Source organism: Vicugna pacos, chromosome 2 (assembly GCF_048564905.1).
Source record: "Vicugna pacos chromosome 2, VicPac4, whole genome shotgun sequence".
NCBI classification, from domain to species: Eukaryota; Metazoa; Chordata; class Mammalia; order Artiodactyla; family Camelidae; genus Vicugna; species Vicugna pacos.
Window position 1 is genome coordinate 16,079,417 of NC_132988.1, and position 18,408 is coordinate 16,097,824.

An 18,408-nucleotide genomic window follows, 5' to 3' on the forward strand; every position below is an offset into this window, starting at 1 on the left:
GGAAAGGCATGGTCCGCGCAGAGGGCGCGGGTTGGCAAGACGAGGTGGGCTGTGGGCTGGAGACAAGGTGCCCGCCGGGCCGCCTTCGGGCAGGGGTGCTGGGCGGCGGGCGAGCAATCGCGGCAGCTGTACCTGCAAGATTCTAACCTAGATTTTGCAAGAAGCCGAGGATCCAGCGCAAGACTGGCCCTCGGTAAAGGAGGCAAAAACTTAGTAAAAGAGACACGTCCATTCCTTTAATAATGAATAATTCGGTAGCGCAGGCTGAGCCGCCGTCTTCTCGCGTGCCAGGGCATTAGGTCCAGAACTCCCCTCGCTCCTGCCAGCCGCCCGCGCTCGGCCTCGAGTGCGATCGATGCCCGGCTGCTCGCTTGGCCCGGAGAGCGCGCATGACCGCGGGCCCCGCGGGAAAGTTGGGACACTCGCGGAGACTCCTGGCTGCTGGGGCGCTGGGGACCGCTCGGCGCGGGGGACTGCTGAGTACCAGAGTCAGGGGTCGGGACCAGCTCTCCTGCGCCTCCGCCGTCGCTCCCGCCGCCTGGGAGTTCCCTACCTGGAGCCTCCGAGAGTTCGAGTCTTTCTGGATTCGGGGTCTGGAATTCTGAAGCTTAATTAACTGTAAGGAGAGGAGGGGCCTTTGGGCACAGGGCGAACCCCCGCCCTTCCGAATTTGGCTGGGACGGGGCAAGGGTGAGGCGGGAGGCTGTACAGCTGCCGCTGCCGGGCTGCGGGTCGCCGAGGGCCGGGGGACCAGATTTAGGCGTGTACGTCACTGGGCTGACTCTGGGCCAGACGGGAATCTAAAACGGAGCCTTATACGCGGAGCCTCAGATTCCTCAGAAATCAAAGTTAAGAAGCCCCATACTTTTGCTCAGTAACTACCGCGTTTGGGTGGGCGGGAGGAGAGTCCAGGTGGGCGCAGTTGGAGGGAAACCGAAATTTCTTCTTGCAGACTCCTGATCCTTAGAAAACAGTTGTTTCCTTACCCACTACTGTTTGTTTTTCCCAATTATGTGCACCCTCTCCCACCCATTTTAAAGAAGTGACTACCCTCGATGGTAAGCTTTCTTTCAAGCAGAACTAGTGGAAAAATCCAATAGGAAAGTAATAAATAACAGCAACAAAATTATAAGGAAGGAGTACATCAGCTCTTGACCCTGGCACTTTTGCGGGGGGAGGGGGGGCGATGGAGAGACGCTGTGTTTAAAGGGCTTTGGCTGCACTGATACCACCCGCTTTTCCGGCACAGTTAAAACAAGGAAATTCAAATCGAGTGGGAACGTGATCCTCTTGCTCGATGGCAGCGGAGGCTGCGCCTGCTCTGCCCAGAGGTAACTCCGCAGACCGAGGAAAGGGGCGGGGAACCGAACCTCGGGGGTCGGGAACCGAACCTCAGGGGTCGGGAGAAGCCCACCAATTCTTTCTCTGCGCGCGGACGCCGTAGGCGGCGCCTGGGCCAGGGCCGCCGTTCACCTGGCGCTGCAGGTGGAGAGTGTCAGGGGACAACACCTTGACTGGCTTTTGGAAAAACCGGCTTCTTCCGCGTCGTCAGACTTTTCACGTCTTTCCAGACATCCTGGGGTTAGCTAGGAGGAGAGCCAGGTGGGCGTGAGCAAGTTTGGGACAGTGGAGGGAGGAGGGGGCGGGGGGCAGAGTGTGGAGGGTACCTAGTGTCGTAGCCGCTGCCCTGCATACCAAACGGCCGCCGCTTCTGCAGCTTTAAGGGAGCTGCCGAGTCCAGGCTGTGTCGCAGCAACTTTGTATCAGTCATGTCGCCCTCCTGGTGACTGACAGCCAGGATTATCCAATGAGAAGCCAGCCTGGCGGAGCCTTGCTTCCTTCTGGACCAATGGGAGGGGTTCACAGGGGCGGGACAGAACCTGAACTTTTTATCTGGACATGTGACCCGCTTTTAAAAGGGCCGGCCCTCCAGCTGGCCCACTCCCCCTCCGGGCTTTCGGCCGCCGTCTCGCGCTCTCTCTCCCTCCCTACTTCGCCCGCCCCGGCCCTGCCCCTGCCCCTGCCCCCTCCTCCTCCTCTCCGCCCCTCCGCGCCCGGGGTGTCATTGGACCGGGGAGACGCAAGCCAACTTCGGGCTGCTCGGAGGAAACCCGTGCAGTCACCTGGGTGCAAGAGCGTTGCTGCCTCGGGCTCTCCCGCTGCAGGGAGAGCGGCACTCGCTGGCCTGGATGTGGTTGGATTTAGGGGGGTTCCGCAGCAGGGGTGTCGTGGCGTTGGCGAGCGCTGCAACAGGTAGACGCCGAGAGACGGACCCCGGCCGGGGCAGGTGTGTAGGGGTGCGCGGCTGGGCACCGCTTGCCCTGCTCGGCGTGCGGCCGCGGCGCGGGAGCGTGCACTTTGCAGGGAGAAGTGGCTGCGTAATCCGGAGGCACAATCAGTAGGGTGCTGTGTGCTTGTTGTTTTGTTTTGGTTTTCCACTTTTCCCCCGCTTTGGCCGCCAGAGGACTATTTTGGGAAAGTTTGGCCACTTTGGAGAGTGGGAGGTCTACCACCCTTTCCTTTCTCCAAAGATGAATTTCGGGGTCGTTTTCCTTGTACAGATTTTAAAGGACGTTTGAATAATATTTCTTTTCTCTATCAGTTACGGAAGCACCCAAATCTCAGCTGGAGGTGTAGCGGGAAAAGGGCAGTTGAAGGAGATACAGATCCTGATAGAAACTGTGTGAAAGGGGCTCCAGAAATTCGTGCATTTCCCGTTCCTTAGTATTCACGAAACTCTTGAAAGAGATTATGCTTTCTGTGGCATCAGTTGGGATTCTAAAGGCAGAGGAGAGGGATGAAGCTTCCTTTGGTGGCATCCGTACCCTACTACTGAATTTAGGTGCATGGCTTTTCCTAATAAATTTTAAAAGACCAGGTTTAAGTCGTAATGATTTATGGCACCAACAATTTTAAATATTTATTGTAACGTAGAAGTTGGGAAAACTTCTGTTTGATAGCTGACGAGGTTTTGAAACCACTGAATTTCAAATGCACTAAATTGCTTTTTAACATTTGAGTTGCCATTTCTCTAGGTGCTGTTTTGATGATATTTACATAGTAATGATAACTGCGTTCCCTATTTGTGAAGTTCTGGGCAGTTTTAATTTTATATTTGACTTCATGGCACGCTATCATGGAAATGCTTGAGGAGAGAAGTTTTAAAAAATAAAGGGGAACTTTTTCCTTTAAGGGAGAAATAGCTTAGTTTGGGGATTTTGGAAAGATCAGGTGGCTCAGTGAATTAGGTGAGTGAATAGAAATCAGGTGTGTTCGGTTCTGACTGTTCTCCTGCTCTCTTAGGTGACCTTGAGCTGATTTATATCATTTACCTTGTCTATAAAAAAGGGGAACATAATAATAGTTCTGTAGTGGGGATGACAGAAAATAAGTTACAGTGAACTTTTACAACTATGCAACCAATGAAAATTGTGAAATTCTTAAGGTTCTGCCTTTAAGACGGCATATTATAGTCAAATAAGTATAGAAAATAATGCATTTGAAATGGGACTATATTTTGAGGATAGTAAAAGTGAAAGTGTTTTCAGATAAAATATAAATTTGCAAGAATCTCCTTGTTAATATTCCTGAATAAAAACTACTTTCTTATGGAAAACAGCAATTTAACACAGTCTGTAAAATGTAAAATTTTAAAGTCAGATTTTTCCTTTGCAAAAGAGTGTTTAAGAGCATATATAGGGCTTAATGTAGAACTATCAGTGCTTTTTCCTTACTTTCCTTATGTGAAAGTTCCTTTATTTTTGGACAGGGAGGCTATTTGCATGAAAATTTAGGGGTCATAATGATTTTTGTCCTCGTCCCAAGATAGTCTTTGTTATACTTCCCATTGTAAGGGAGACAAGTCTGATTTTGTATAAGCTAGATTTGTGTACTAGTGTCTGCTTCACGTTTTACATTAGTAACAAAAACTTTCCCATTACCCTCTGGATATTTTAAGTTCTATGAGGATTATATTCATCAACTGGTATTTTCAGTACTCAGTAGTAAGTTCAGATTGACTGAAATTCTGTTCAAGCCATGGTCCTTAGGACAATTCCAAAAAGATAACCTGGATTTCCTGGACAACGTAAGAAATAAATTCCTAACGTCATCCATTTGTTTACAGAACAGACCAACTAAACTAATAGGGAAATTTAGCATAAAATATTTCAGTAATCATATATTTTTTTAAAAAATCTGTTTTTTAAAAATGCTTGCGGTGGAAACCATGCAGATACTAGATGTCCTCCATTCTTCCGTGTTTATTGCCAGCCTTTACTCTGTTTTCTTTGTTGAGAAGTGCATTAAGTTGGTAGATGAGAATACCTTAAACAAAGCCATTGTAGATTTCAGCAGAGCCTGTTGCAAATTCTCTAATGATAGCCCTGTCAATAATGTGGTGAAATACAGGCAGGTTTATGTTATTGTCAAGAGAGTTCAAGGCTAGTCAACAGGGCTTGGAAAGTTGTGATCAGCTGTGTGATGTTGGCTGATAAGGTGCTTCCTTGTTGAGGGCTTTAAGAGGGTTTTTGCCCATCATTTTCCGGTTGGATTCTTATCAAGTCTTCGTAGAGTCTCACGTATCTGAGATATGGCTCCTGCTTTGAGGCAGAGTGATGAAGACTGTCCCTTGGAATAGTAGTAGATGTTCTGTGAAACAACGGTACAGTGGTCAAATTATTTAGGGAACGCTGGATTAAAAAGGAAACAGGTTTCTGTTCTGTACAACCTCCCAGGAGTTCTAGCATGCCAGTTTCCACTGTGAAACTTCAAAAAAAAGGTAGTCAGTGATCATCCTTTCCCCGAAAGACAATTTGGAGGATGATTTTTTGGAGAGAGGCTACTTGGGGATCGCCCTTCAGACTCAGCGCAGATAGTCCTGTTGCCTGGGAGGGGGGTTGGTGGGGGGGCGGGGGGGCTCTAGGCGTGGGAGTGGGGAGGGGTGAGCCTATGGAGACCTTTGGTTAAGGGTGCCAAGGCAAGGGTGACTTCTGGCATTTGGGTAGAGGGTAGTGCAGTTCACCAAGACAGGGAATGTGGGCTTAGGGACAGGGTTTGGGGGTGGCTTGGTGAACATAGAAGGTGTTCAGTTTTGAAAAGGAATAGACATGTTTCTTGTGGAGTTTAATGAATTTGAACCTGAAACACCTATACCTTAGATGTAAATCTGTTCAGGTTTGGTATGGGGAGGACAGAATATTCTTAGGTAAAAGTAGACGCAGCACTGTTACTTCCTGATACTTTTCAACCTATTGCTGCAACTAACTAGTTTTCCCGTAAGGTAGGAAATGCCAGTAGGCTGTTTTGGTCCCATTTCACTGTATATTTTTTTCAACTTTTACTTGGCTTTCACCCACACTAACTTTTTTTGGCTGGAATTACCGGGTTATCTCCTCAAACATCGTAACTTGATTTATTTTCCTCTGTTTTGTGATTAATTTGTGATTAGAACTTTACAGAATAATGTTCTTGAATTAAAAGCACGTTACATAATTGGAAGCTTTTTAATGTTCACAAACTATAGAGTATTGATGCTTATAATAGTTTAAATTTTTTTTATTTGCAATATGCTGTCTTCTTGGGATGCAGTGGTAAAATTGATAAAGTTTCTGCCTTCCGAGAACTTAAAATCTCATGTAGAATACAGAAAAGAGAGGTAATTATGCTACTTGGACAATTTGGGCATTAAATTTTGTTGTAGAGCTTTGTAATATCTAATGCCAATTTATTTGGTAGAGTCATTATGTTATTTCTCCATGTTAATTAAAGTTCTGGAGCAGAAAGTCTTCCTAGTCTCTTTTTAATGAGGGGTAGGTAAGGTGGATGGAGGTTGTAAATGGCAAAAGGAGGGGCAAGGAGGGGTAGGATGAGAGGTCTAAAGTAATACTTGTGTTAAGAACTGCAGAAACTGCATCTTTTAGATCAGGACCTTCGTTTGAGTCAAGAGATTGTTTACACGCCTGAAAGGGTTTGAAAAATGCATGCATAAAGATTTTTAGAGTTTTATATATGAAAACGTACAAATGGACTATTATTGAGAATGAGTGACTTTTCTTTGAGGTGTGTTTCTTTAGAGTGGCCGGTGGTTTTCAGCCAGGGTGCTGGGGTGTTGGGCAGGGTCTGGAGACAGTTTTGGCTGTCTCAGTGCAGGAGGAGGAATGCTGCTGGCGTCTAGTGGGAAGAGGTCAGGGCTGCTGCCAAACATCTTATAATGCACAGGACACACATCCTCAACAAAGAACTGTCAGGCCCCAAAGTAATGCCAAGGTGGAGATAAAGACCTGGGGTCCAGTTCCAGCTCTGCTGTGTGGCTCGTGCCTCAGTTTCCCCAGTTGTATCATTTGGATAATACTTTGCCAATCTTGTAGGGTTGTTTATAAGGGCAAATAAGTTAATATGTGTGAAAGGCTTGTAACAGTGCATCAAATGATGTAATACATAAGAATTATTATAAATATAGCCGATTATAATTATTCTATCTATGAAATAAATTTATATAGAGAGCCAATGGATATGATTGTATATCTAAAACAACCGTGCAGGCGACCTGAGGTTGGAGACAGTGCCTGTTTTGTTTATCATCATAGATTTAGTGACTCGTCTTAGGCCCAGGATGTAGCACACACTTGGTAAATATTTGTTGAATGAGTGAACACATAAATTGTTAGGACCCATGTCAAACTTCCTCCGTTAACTGTTGTGTATGATACTGTTGGGAGTCTTTTTAGCAGAGGTACAACTGAGCTGAGGCTGCATGGCAGAGTCCTTCCCAGTACTGAAATACAGACTAGAATCTTGACATTGTCCGGTTGTCCTATAGCCTCTCTGAGCTATGAACCGCCTTAATTAATCAGGCTATATGAATCTTCACTTTGCAGAATTGACATTAAATTATTTCCATCACTAACCCAGTTTAAGAAAACCATGTTGTTTTAGAAATAACTCCCAAGTTATTTTTCTCGTGATAATTCACTTGATAACTTTATTTTGGGAAATGGTAACTAACATTAATTGCATTTCCCTGTTGTTTTTAATAAAATCATGTATTAGATATGGAAAGCAGCTTCCATATGCTTGAAAGATTCCGATGGCTTGGAGTGAGTTAGAAGATTTAGTTTTAAACCTGACTCTGTCATTTGTTATGCTTTTGACCTTGGGCAAGTCGCCCACCTAAGTCCTCAGTGTCCTCCCTTCCTGCCTCATTTATCCCCCAAGACTACCCTAAATATTACATAAGTTAACATTTGTAAGTATTCTTTGCAAATTCTAAAGGCTGTATTTTAGCAAATATGTTACTGTCATCTAGATGCAAGATAATTTTATATGATGGCTTCTTACATTCTGGCTTCTGGACCAGTTATAGTCAATAGCCTTGTTATGTCAGCACCTAAAAAGGTAATAATTTTAATAAAACTGGAAGTATTGCTTATAATGAGTAGAATATGTATTTATAGCTCAGTAAATGTAATTTTAGAATGTCTGTTAGAGTAATCTTGCCATAAATGACTCTAATTCAATTTTTTCATATCAATTTGTTTGTCAGCTATGGAGACCAAGGGCTACCACAGTCTCCCTGAAGGTCTAGATATGGAAAGACGGTGGGGTCAAGTTTCTCAGGCTGCGGAGCGTTCTTCCCTGGGACCTACAGAGAGGACCGATGAGAATAACTACATGGAGATTGTCAACGTGAGCTGTGTTTCCGGTGCTATTCCAAACAACAGTACTCAAGGAAGCAGCAAAGAAAAACACGAACTACTCCCTTGCCTTCAGCAAGACAGTAATCGGCCTGGGATTTTAACATCTGATATTAAAACCGAGCTGGAATCTAAGGAACTTTCAGCCACCGTAGCTGAGTCCATGGGGTTATACATGGATTCGGTAAGAGATGCTGACTACAACACCTACGATCAGCAGAACCAGCAAGGAAACACGAGTCCAGCAAAGATCTATCAGAACGTTGAACAGCTGGTGAAGTTTTACAAAGAAAACGGCCATCGTCCTTCCACTCTCGGGAGCGTGAGCAGGCCCTTGAGATCATTTATGTCTGAGCCGGGGAGCTCTGTGAATGGCGGGGTCATGCGCGCCATCGTGAAGAGCCCCGTCATGTGTCACGAGAAGAGCCCCCCCGTTTGCAGCCCTCTGAACATGCCATCTTCGGGTTGCAGCCCTGCCGGCATCAGCTCTGTGTCCTCCACCTCGGCCAGCTTTGGCAGTTTCACAGTGCACAGCCCCATCACCCAGGGGACTTCTCTCACGTGCTCCCCTAATATTGAGAACCGGAGCTCCAGGTCGCACAGCCCAGCCCACGCCAGCAATGTGGGCTCTCCTCTCTCAAGTCCATTGAGTAGCATGAAGTCCCCAATTTCCAGCCCCCCGAGTCACTGCAGTGTAAAATCTCCGGTCTCCAGTCCTAACAATGTCATTCTGCGATCCTCTGTATCTAGCCCTGCAAATATCAACAACTCAAGGTGCTCTGTTTCCAGCCCTTCCAACACAAATAACAGATCCACGCTGTCCAGCCCAAGTGCTAGTACCGTGGGCTCGATCTGTAGCCCCGTAAGCAATGCCTTCAGCTACACGGCTTCGGGCACCCCTGCTGGATCCAGTGCAACCCGCGATGTGGTTCCTAGTCCAGACACACATGAGAAAGGTGCTCAAGAGGTCCCCTTTCCTAAGACTGAGGAAGCAGACAATGCCATCTCCAACAGTGTGACTGGCCAGCTTAACATAGTCCAGTACATAAAGCCAGAGCCAGATGGAGCTTTTAGCAGCTCGTGTCTAGGAGGAAATAGCAAAGTAAATTCTGATTCTCCATTCTCAGTACCAATAAAACAAGAATCAACCAAGCATTCGTGTTCAGGCGCCTCTTTTAAAGGGAATCCAACAGTAAACCCCTTTCCGTTCATGGATGGCTCATATTTTTCCTTTATGGATGATAAAGACTATTACTCTCTATCAGGAATTTTAGGACCACCTGTGCCCGGCTTTGATGGTAACTGTGAAAGTAGCGGGTTCCCAATGGGGATTAAACAGGAACCAGATGATGGGAGCTACTACCCGGAGGCCAGCATCCCTTCATCTGCCATTGTGGGTGTGAATTCAGGTGGACAGTCCTTCCACTACAGGATTGGTGCTCAAGGTACAATATCTTTATCACGATCAGCCAGAGACCAATCTTTCCAACACCTGAATTCCTTTCCGCCCGTCAGTACTTTAGTGGAGTCGTGGAAATCACACGGTGACCTGTCATCCAGAAGAAGTGATGGATATCCGGTCCTAGAATACATTCCAGAAAACGTATCAAGGTAAGTTGGCCTTTTTCTCCTGTCTTGAAAATTATGGCTTTATAAAGCACTGAAGTTTCGAATTATCTTTGCAGTTGATAAATTTGAATACATTTCAGTTTCCTGTTTTATTTTTGCTTTCACGATGGTCGTTTAGTGCTTCGCCCTTTACTTGTTGAAATGTTGCTGCTTTTTTGGAATAGAGAAACAAACAAAAAATCCTGACAATCTCAAAATATTTGTGTTGATTTTGAAGGAGCATCAATATATACTTCTCTCTCTACACTGTCTGTTGTAGGTGTTTAGAAAAAGTTTGTTTTCTACAGCCTGTTACTATGTTTACTTTAGCAGACTAATGCTAGATTTTTTTTCTTTATCTGCATACTAGTTCACTAAAATTGCTTTAAATTGCTTTCTTTGTGGTCATAGTCTTCTTTTTCCTTAGTTTTCTCTATTAATCACTTCATTGGTTGTGAAAAATGAAATTAAACCCTGAGTCTGTTGCCCGGAAGCTCCCTAGCCTTTCCATCTTTTTCTAGGTAGGTTAATTGTATGTAAGTTGTGGTTTTCAATACAAATAAATCATTTCCTTAACTCTTAAGGGCTTTTAAAGACTGAGCACATCTGAAGTTACTAAGTGGACAATCTGACTTTCTTACTCATTGGAAGTGAAGTATATCACTGCAGTTTTTAATTTGTTTGTAACTTTTAGGATCTGCAAGAAGACATACTTTACTCCCTCTAAAATATCTCTTGGCTTTTCCTTCTTGCAGATAGCATATTGTCTGTATTTAGAAAAAACAAGGGAGAGGTTGTAGATACGACTACAAAGGGTGGTTCTAAGTTATACAGTGAACACTTGCATTGGACTTTGCTTCAGTACTGTTTTTATTACATGGTTATGATAAATGATCCCTTTATAGGACATGTAAAGAATAGATTTTCTAGATATAGTTCACTTGTGCATCTAGGAATATGTGGATATTGTCCTTGAAAACTTATTTTAGGGGAAAAATGTCCATCCCAGTAGCAAGATGTAAGGCTTACGTGTAATCCTTATTCTTTCTCCTGTTTTTTACTGAACCAAAAAGTAAAAACTCTCATTTGTGCCTTCTTTTCCTCACCTTTGATTCAAACCTTACTCTGAAAGCACACATTTCGTAAAGGATACTTACTTGTTCTTACAGTTCTCGATTGCGTGAACTATTCAATCCAATTCTAATACTGCTGCTCTTAAATCCTAAACTCTTTTAAAGCAAGTCAGGAGATAGCATCGCTTTCATCAGAACCAAACCCAGCATGTGTTCTGCTGCTGGCGCTTTGTTTTACTTTCAGAGAAGGAGATTTTGCACATGATGGAGATGTTTTTGTAAGTGATGTTTTTAGTGGGTTAGTAGGCAGAAGGATAGCCTGGTCGTTAAGAGCATGGCTGCCCTGGTTGAAATCCCAGCCCTGCCACCTACTTGCTCTGTGTCCCTGTGCACATTCCTGTGTCACCTCTCTGGGCTGTAAGTCTTCTCATCTGTAAAAATGGGATCCAGTAGTACTCATCTCAAGGGCTATCAGGACAATTAAGTGAGTTATTTTATGAGAAGCACTTTGAATATCATCTGATATATAGCATACATTATATAGTACTACATACATTTTAGCTATGACTATTAACATTTAAGATAAGTGTCTTCATAATCTTTAGTTTCCATTTCTTTTAGTGTTCTCTTTTCTGCATTATATGAAACTCCACAAAATAAAGAAATATATACAAAGTTTAAGGAAATACGTATTGATAATTCTTATGATTAAATTCTACGGTTTTTTAGCGCTCAGGCACCATGCATTTGCTACTGCATTTCCATTTATGCTCTTTTCATTTTGAAGGCTATTGCTCGGGGTGGATCTATTTCTGGTAGAAGTATTAGAGGTATGCTGGCTAAAATCATTAACTCTCTTCTGTTGGTTCTGTATCCTTATTTCTACTGTTTCAATTGTGGTTTTCACACTCAAGTCATGAAGCCCCTGCTGATGATCTAGTATGACCCATCGACTTAAATATTCATATGAATCAATGACCTTGAACCTACCCTGCATTTGTGGGCACTGGGGGTGTTGCCTTGTGTGTCTTCTTGAGATTTCCAAAATTCTTACTATGCTCGATAATATAGTCAGGGAATTCATTTTGTTTACGTACATTCTGGTAGTGTGCTAGTCATTGGAAGTTTTCCGAAAACTTTAATATCACAGCTTTAATGTTATTTAAGGTCTCTTATAGGTTACTAATTCTGTACAGCTTTTCCTGGGGAATATTATTCAAATATATTTGTTTTGATCATTGTCAGAATAAAGGCTCAAGGGTCAGAGGAGATTTAGATCTTTTTCTAGATTTTAGTCTTGACATTATAATATTTAATTTAGTCTCATCTAAGCTTCATTATCGGCCTCTTATTTTGCATCTTTTGGACCCAGATCCAACCTTTTTGCCTATTTCATGATTTATAATGATGCTAGGCCATTCCAGCGAGTGCTGAGCTAATGACTTAAAGATTGTAAAGGACCAAGGCATCGCAGAACTGCCTCTGGATTTCATAACATCCTTTGTCTTCAGGTTGGACTCTAAACTGTTCGCTAGTCAATCTCAGAATATGGTTTAGGGTTCCTGAGACCTTTTCAAGGAAGTTTGAGGAGTCAAAAACCATGCCTTGGTAAAAGAGCTGTTTAAAATGGAAGACAGGCCAATGGTTTTAATGTAATAGTGTTTGAAAAGTTCACAGATATGGTTTTAGATTCCGTGTGGCAACTAAGCTTTAAGAAACCACTCACTGTGATGTTTTTGGTGTGGTGTGAAAGAACCATGTCTGTAATCAGCTGAAAAGACCATTAAAACACTCCTCCTCTTTCCCGCAATGTATCAGTGTGAAGCCAGATTTTCTTCATATCCTTGAAGCAAAACACATCACCCCACACTGACCACAGAAGTAGATATGAGAATTCAGCTGTCTTCTATTAAGGGAGACTGTAGACTTGCAAAAATGTAAAACAGTGCCTCTCTTGTCACTACAGTTTTTTCATTCTGGGAAATAGGTTTTTTTTTCTTCATAAACATGTGTGTGTTAACATGTAATATCTTATTATTTTAAGTGATTTAAAAGAAATACAAGTTTTAATTTCTAATATGGTACATACCAACAGATAGAGTGCATAAAACACAAAAGCTCCTTGGTGTCCTCAACTCATGTTTTTAAGCGTGGAGAGGCATCCTGAGATCCAGAAATTGAGCATTGCACCTTTGGAATGCATCGTTTCTGCGCTTTGGAGGTTAACGAAAGAAGGGGCTATTAATTTGTTTGTGTTAGCTTTGCTGAATGTTATGCTGAGGGGAGGGGTGCCTCATCTGGATAAGAAAAATGATCCTCACCCAGGTGAATTTTTCAAGCTGATAGAAATGGGTAATGGTGGTGGAGTGAGTGTCTGTTTCAGCCTGTGGGCATTCTGCGAGATCGGTGACCAATGTTGTGTCCGTTAGTAATTTCCAGTTAGTGGACTGTCTGATTACCAAACTGTAAAATAAATTGTGACAAAAGCTGGATAGAAAGCTCTGTGATGGACATTGGACCCAGTTGGGTCATGTAGATTGGAGATTCCCTGTTACCCGGGACACAAAGCTGTGACCGTGAGTTGCAGCCTCAGTTTCTTCATTTTAAAGAGGAGTTGACCTAAATGCTCTCTAAGGTCTTCCAGCATTGCTACTAAATGGCTGTATAGTCTCCTTGGAGTCACGTATGTTAAGAATAAGAATAGAAGTAGCCCTTAACATATTTGCTAGACTGGTTTCAAGTATATCTTATTCACAAGTCTGAGCTCTGGCATTTCCAGGATAGTCAGGATAGAAAAATGTCATTACCATTTACCATTTAAAGGTAAGGGTGAGTAGGGGTGACCTGTTGTTTTACTTTGAAAAGTAGTGGTTTTTTTAATCAGATCTTTCCTTTCATAAAATTTGACACTTACACTATGAGTTGCTTGTTCTTTTGCATTTATGTGATTGCTTTTGGAAACAGGGTTTTTCTGTTGACATAACATTGGGTGTTTATGGCCATAGAGTCACTTCGATAGCATCGTAACACAGTGCTAACATTGACTGAGACTTTCAGATATAAAGTTCACTGTTTCAAAGGGCACATTCTGGTAGATTTCAAGACACGTAATCAGGAATTTATCTTAATATATGCTTCACTTTTTCCTATCATAGAATGAAACAATTTAGTGATAAGCTGCAGTTATTTTTTTAATCTTTCAATTGTCCCTGGAGATTTTCGAAATTTATCTTCTATAATAAACCAAAAGCTTCAGAAGTCAAGGAGTTTGTTACGAAGTTTGCCATGTCTTTTAGTAAACCTTTTTTTGGTAAGTTTAATTAGGATCTTTTTATTTTTTTTAATGGAAGTATGGGGATGGAACCTGTCCCAGGTTCCCTCATGCATGCCAAGCACGTGCCCTACCACTGAGCTATGCCCACCTCTTCTTAGTAAATTTCCTATATCAGCCATTGAGATAAAAATATCTTTATGTAATACAGAGTATGAAAGAGTGATGGGTTTTGCTGGGGAGAGATTGATTATTGACATTTACTATAATAAACAAATTCATTACAGAACTACTTAGGTCATTTGGAAATGAAAACATGAAACTTTCTTTTCTTATTTGTCTCCTAATATTTTGATTTTGAAATTGCTAGTGTAAGTAGAATTTCTCCAGGTTAGTATTCTAGATAGCAGTTCTAGATGTTAGATTTTAAATGACTTTAAAATGAGACTTGCTTCTTCTGATGTTTCATTCACTTTCATTCATTGATGATATTTCCGGTAAGAGTGGTGATCATTTTATTGAAAAAAAAACTTACTGCTTTTTAATAAACAAATCAACCTGTACAGCATCCTTTCATACATTTTGCTTTTACCATCACAAGTAGCCTGGGTTTATCTGTCGGTATGTCTGCCTTTTATTATCTAAAGTATTAGTAAATTTGAACTGATTACTTCGTACTTAAACCGTAAAGTTGAGGTTAAAAGCCCTGGTTTCAATTAAATAAACTCAAATTTTTCAACTTAAGGCAGTTCACTTATGTACCAGTGACGTGAATGTGCTGAAAATAGGACTTGGAGATTTGTCATTTATAGAGTTGATGCCTCTTGCAATATTGAAATTCTGGGTGTGCCTGACTGACTGACCTTTTCTACCCTTGTAATGTTTTAGAGTAACAGTACGTGTTGTATTGATCACCAGTAATTTAGGGGTAACACTTCACCCCCCTAATGCTTTGATGCCATTAATTTTTTTCCTCCAAAGTAATACTCCCCCAGCTCCAGGCTTTCAACTGTTGCTGTAGTTTCACACTACTCATCTATTGATAAAATTTCAGCTCTGCTGCTAAATAATTTGTTGTTTTCTTTCGTTCACCAAATTCAAATTGAGAGAAAAATATTTGTCTCTTGATTCCACTTTAAATAGAGCCATTAAATTGTATAGTTTTGTGGACTGCATTCCAAAATTTATTAGTGAGAATTCATGGGATATAAATGCATTAAATGGATAATGTCTTCATCTTAAATTTTAGAATTTCTAGTTTTTAACTTGTCAAATGGAGACTTTATTTTCGGTTTTAAGAGTTTTATTTTGTTCTTTATATAGTAAGGTAATGATGAAGTTAAAATGTAATTATGTATAAGCACATGTTACTTAATTGACGCTCTGGAAACCTCTGGATTTATGATTGTTAGTGGTATGGCCAAGGCCAAAATTTCTATGTAGAAAGAGATAGAAATCGCCTTTATTTTATGCAAGAAATAGAACACTCTTGTCCAAGGAAGGAGGAGAGGACAAACAAAAAGTAATTTGAATACTTACAAAGTTAATACCCTAGGGAGAGCATGTAAGATGGTAACTGGCCGTCTGAATTCCTAACTGTGGCCATGACTTCATTTTTTCAATGATGATCCCTTCATGTGTCCTCGCCATACACATGAAGGGCTGTTGAAACAAATATACAAAGATTGCACGCAAAACGGGATGAAATCAGGTTTGTAATGGGCAACATTGACTTGGGGTGTTGTGACAGGAAAGGATTTTCTGGGCGAGTCTTGGAAAATGGGGACATGGGGAGGGGATGATCAGAGTTGGAATGTATCCTTCGTCTTGAAAGATTTGCAGGGGGTGGGGTGGGCGCTTGCTGGTGGAGGGAGTTATGTGAGCACAACCCTGGTGGGCAGGAAACAGAGTGTGGTTGGGCTGTGATAGAGGGAACTAGTGGGGAAGAAAGCCTGGAGGAGGTGCGTTGGAATGGGATTCCAGTAGAACTTGAAAGTCGCACTAAGAAGTTGGTGCCTAATTTGGTGGATAAGCAGGAGTTACTGAAATGTTGGAGCAGGGAGATAGCCTGAGCCCACGTGCACTTTGGAAAAACATTCAAGAGGCAGTGGTTGTAGGGTGGATTGGACTGTAAAGATGTTAAACTTTTTAACTTGTTACAATAAGTAAAAATTATTGTAGGGGGAGGGTATAGCTCAATGGTAGAGTGTGTGCCTAGCATGCAGAGGTCCTGGGTTCAATCCCCAGGACCTCAATTAAATAAATAAATAGAACCTAACTCCCCACCCCCCATATACAGTGCTGTATGTCAATTATATCCCGATAAACTGGAAGGGAAAAAAATTTTTTTAAAGTTACTGTAACAGTGCAGAAGAATCAGAACTTGATTCTCTGGAGCGATGATGCCGGGGTAAAGGAAAAGGGGACAGATGTGACATATTACAGAAGATGACTTTGTCGTTACTGATTTTTGTATAAAAATTTTATTTTGAAATAACCCCAGACTTAGGAAAAAATTGGGAGTCCCTTGCGAAGAACAATAAACAAGGACATTCTCTCATGTAAGGACAACACAACCATCAAAATCCAGAAACTAACATTAAAGTCACCGACTTCTTTATTCTTGGTTTTGCCGATTGTCCCAGTAACATCTTCTGTGGGGCAAGGACCCCGGTTCAGAGTTGTCTTGTCCTTTTAGCTGTCATGACTCTCTAGTCACCTCCAGTCTGGGATAGTTCCTTAGTCTTTCCTGGATTTCATGACTTGACTTTGAAAGATTAAAGCCCAGCCCTCTAGCAGAAAGCCCCTCCATTTGGGTTTATCCTGTTTCCTCACACCCTGACTCGGGGGTGGCCCATGGCAGGAATACTGCAGAAGGGGTGCCGCATTCCTCCTATAGCTGCCCACCCTAGACCAGGCCACTTCCCTCGGTTCCCTTCCTGTCCCTTTGCAGCACGTGATCCAGGTGTCCTCTGCTAGGCGTCTCCAAGGTCAAGTTACTCTTTTCCCTTTGCAATTGGGAGATGATTGGGGGCGTGGTGCTTTGAAGTGTCTACATCCCAATCTGCATCACCTTTTGTTTATTCATTTAATTTTCTTTATCTTTATCTTCGTGGCATCATTGTTTCTTATTTTAATGCAGTGAGTTATAGCCTGTTGCTGCCTTTATTTTTTTAATATATTCTTACTGAAGTACAGCCATTTTTTTTAACATTTTTTATTGATTTATAATCATTTTACAATGTTATGTCAGATTCCAGTGTTCGAAGTACAGCCAGTTTACAGTGTTGTGTCAGTTTCTGGTGTACAGAACAATGCTTCAGTCACATAGGAACATACATACATTCGTTCTCATATTCTTCACCGTAGGTTACTACACGATATTGAATATGGTTCCCTCTACTACACAGTGTAAACTTGTTGTTTATCTATTTTATATATATTAGTATCTGCAAATCTCAAAATAAAGGGATAAACTAAATTTATCCCAGTAATTTATCCCAATTGCCCCGACTCCATCGGGACTGTGACTCTCCGTGGGGTGTCAGAGCCACCCGTGGGCTTGCTGCCCCACTCTGGGCCACCATAGCCATCCACACCCTGCTCCCTTCTGTGGTTCTCTCCTTCGCTCTGTCTTGCCTCTTGGCTTTGTTGAGGAAGAGGCAGGAGAGGAGTTGCTGTCTGAGTGGAAGTGGAGAGGGAAGTAAGTGGAAAATCCATGAACACTCACAGGTCATGAGCTTGACAGTCATGGAGGATGGTGAGCCATGAAGAGAAATGAGGAGGTCGAGAAGAAATGGTGATGTATCTTGGCTCCGTGAGTTTTACGTTGCAGACTCCCTCTGATTGGACGAGTTCTCCATACAGGCGCAAGTGTTGGTCTGGAGGTGTGGGAGGCCTCCTCATAGAAGCACCTATGGAGGGGCCAGCATGGATGCTCCCTATGGAGAGGGTGTACATACGACTCAAGGACAGTTGAAAGTACATTTGCTCGAAATTGGGAAGAACAGAACCCGTTTAGGAGATAAGCGGCACACACTAATAAAGGAGGCTGGAAGTTGTCTGGACAATCAAGACAGCGCCGAGTCACAGAGGCCCAAGGGAAGAACCATGGAGTCTTAGAATTTCCAGGTCAGAAGGGTTCTAGGGCTGTGTGTAAACCCAGCCTTCTAAGGGCGCCCATACTGAAGCTGTGGCCCAGGGAGGTAATAAGGCTTTTCCAGTTCCATTCAAAGCAGCTGGTGACAGAGCTGGGAGTAGAACCCTGCCCTTTGGTCTAGTACATTAGTCTTCCCTTCTGCTAGGAGATGGTGGTTCCAAACCTAGTCAGGGGGCTGGGAAGTCCAGGAATTAGGTGGAATAGTGGGGGCTGGTGATTTTTCCAGAAGGAATTCTGCAGAGCAGTGGGCATGGGGCTCGGGCTGTGATTGGCACAGGAGTAAATTAGCAGTGAAGAGGAGAAACCCTGGGGGTATGGGGGCAGTGCTTACCCTCTGGCGGTGTCTGGCTGGTGGTGGAGAGCAAGGGGTCCAGGGAAGGGATGTTGGCACAAAGAAACAGCGGGATGGGAGTCAGAGGGCGGTAGACCCATGCTGAGACTGAGGTTGAAAACATTAGAGGGGAGGTACTGGATGGGGGCCATGTCCTGGGAAGGTGGGGACAGAAGGGAGACAGCGGTTAGCCTTAGAGTCAGGTATTTCCCCACCAGTCGCCACCGGTGTGCATGAGCAGTTGCTGGTAGCTCGTGTCACCGTTTGACAGA

The 18,408-nt window shown here is 43.0% G+C and overlaps 1 protein-coding gene across 5 annotated transcripts in view; it reads left to right on the forward strand.

Moving 5' to 3' along the window:
- NR3C2 (nuclear receptor subfamily 3 group C member 2) overlaps positions 1-18,408 on the forward strand; it is a 422,707-nt gene that overhangs the window by 100,364 nt on the left and 303,935 nt on the right. For 4 of the 5 annotated variants that reach the window (XM_072975901.1, XM_072975900.1, XM_072975902.1 and 1 more), the window contains one exon: positions 7,544-9,305. In XM_072975901.1, coding sequence (XP_072832002.1) covers positions 7,546-9,305 — 1,760 coding nt within the window. In that variant the 5' untranslated portion in view covers positions 7,544-7,545. Of the gene's footprint in view, positions 1-2,036; positions 2,288-7,543; positions 9,306-18,408 lie in introns of those variants that run through there. The other variant, XM_006209936.3, reaches the window with a different exon arrangement.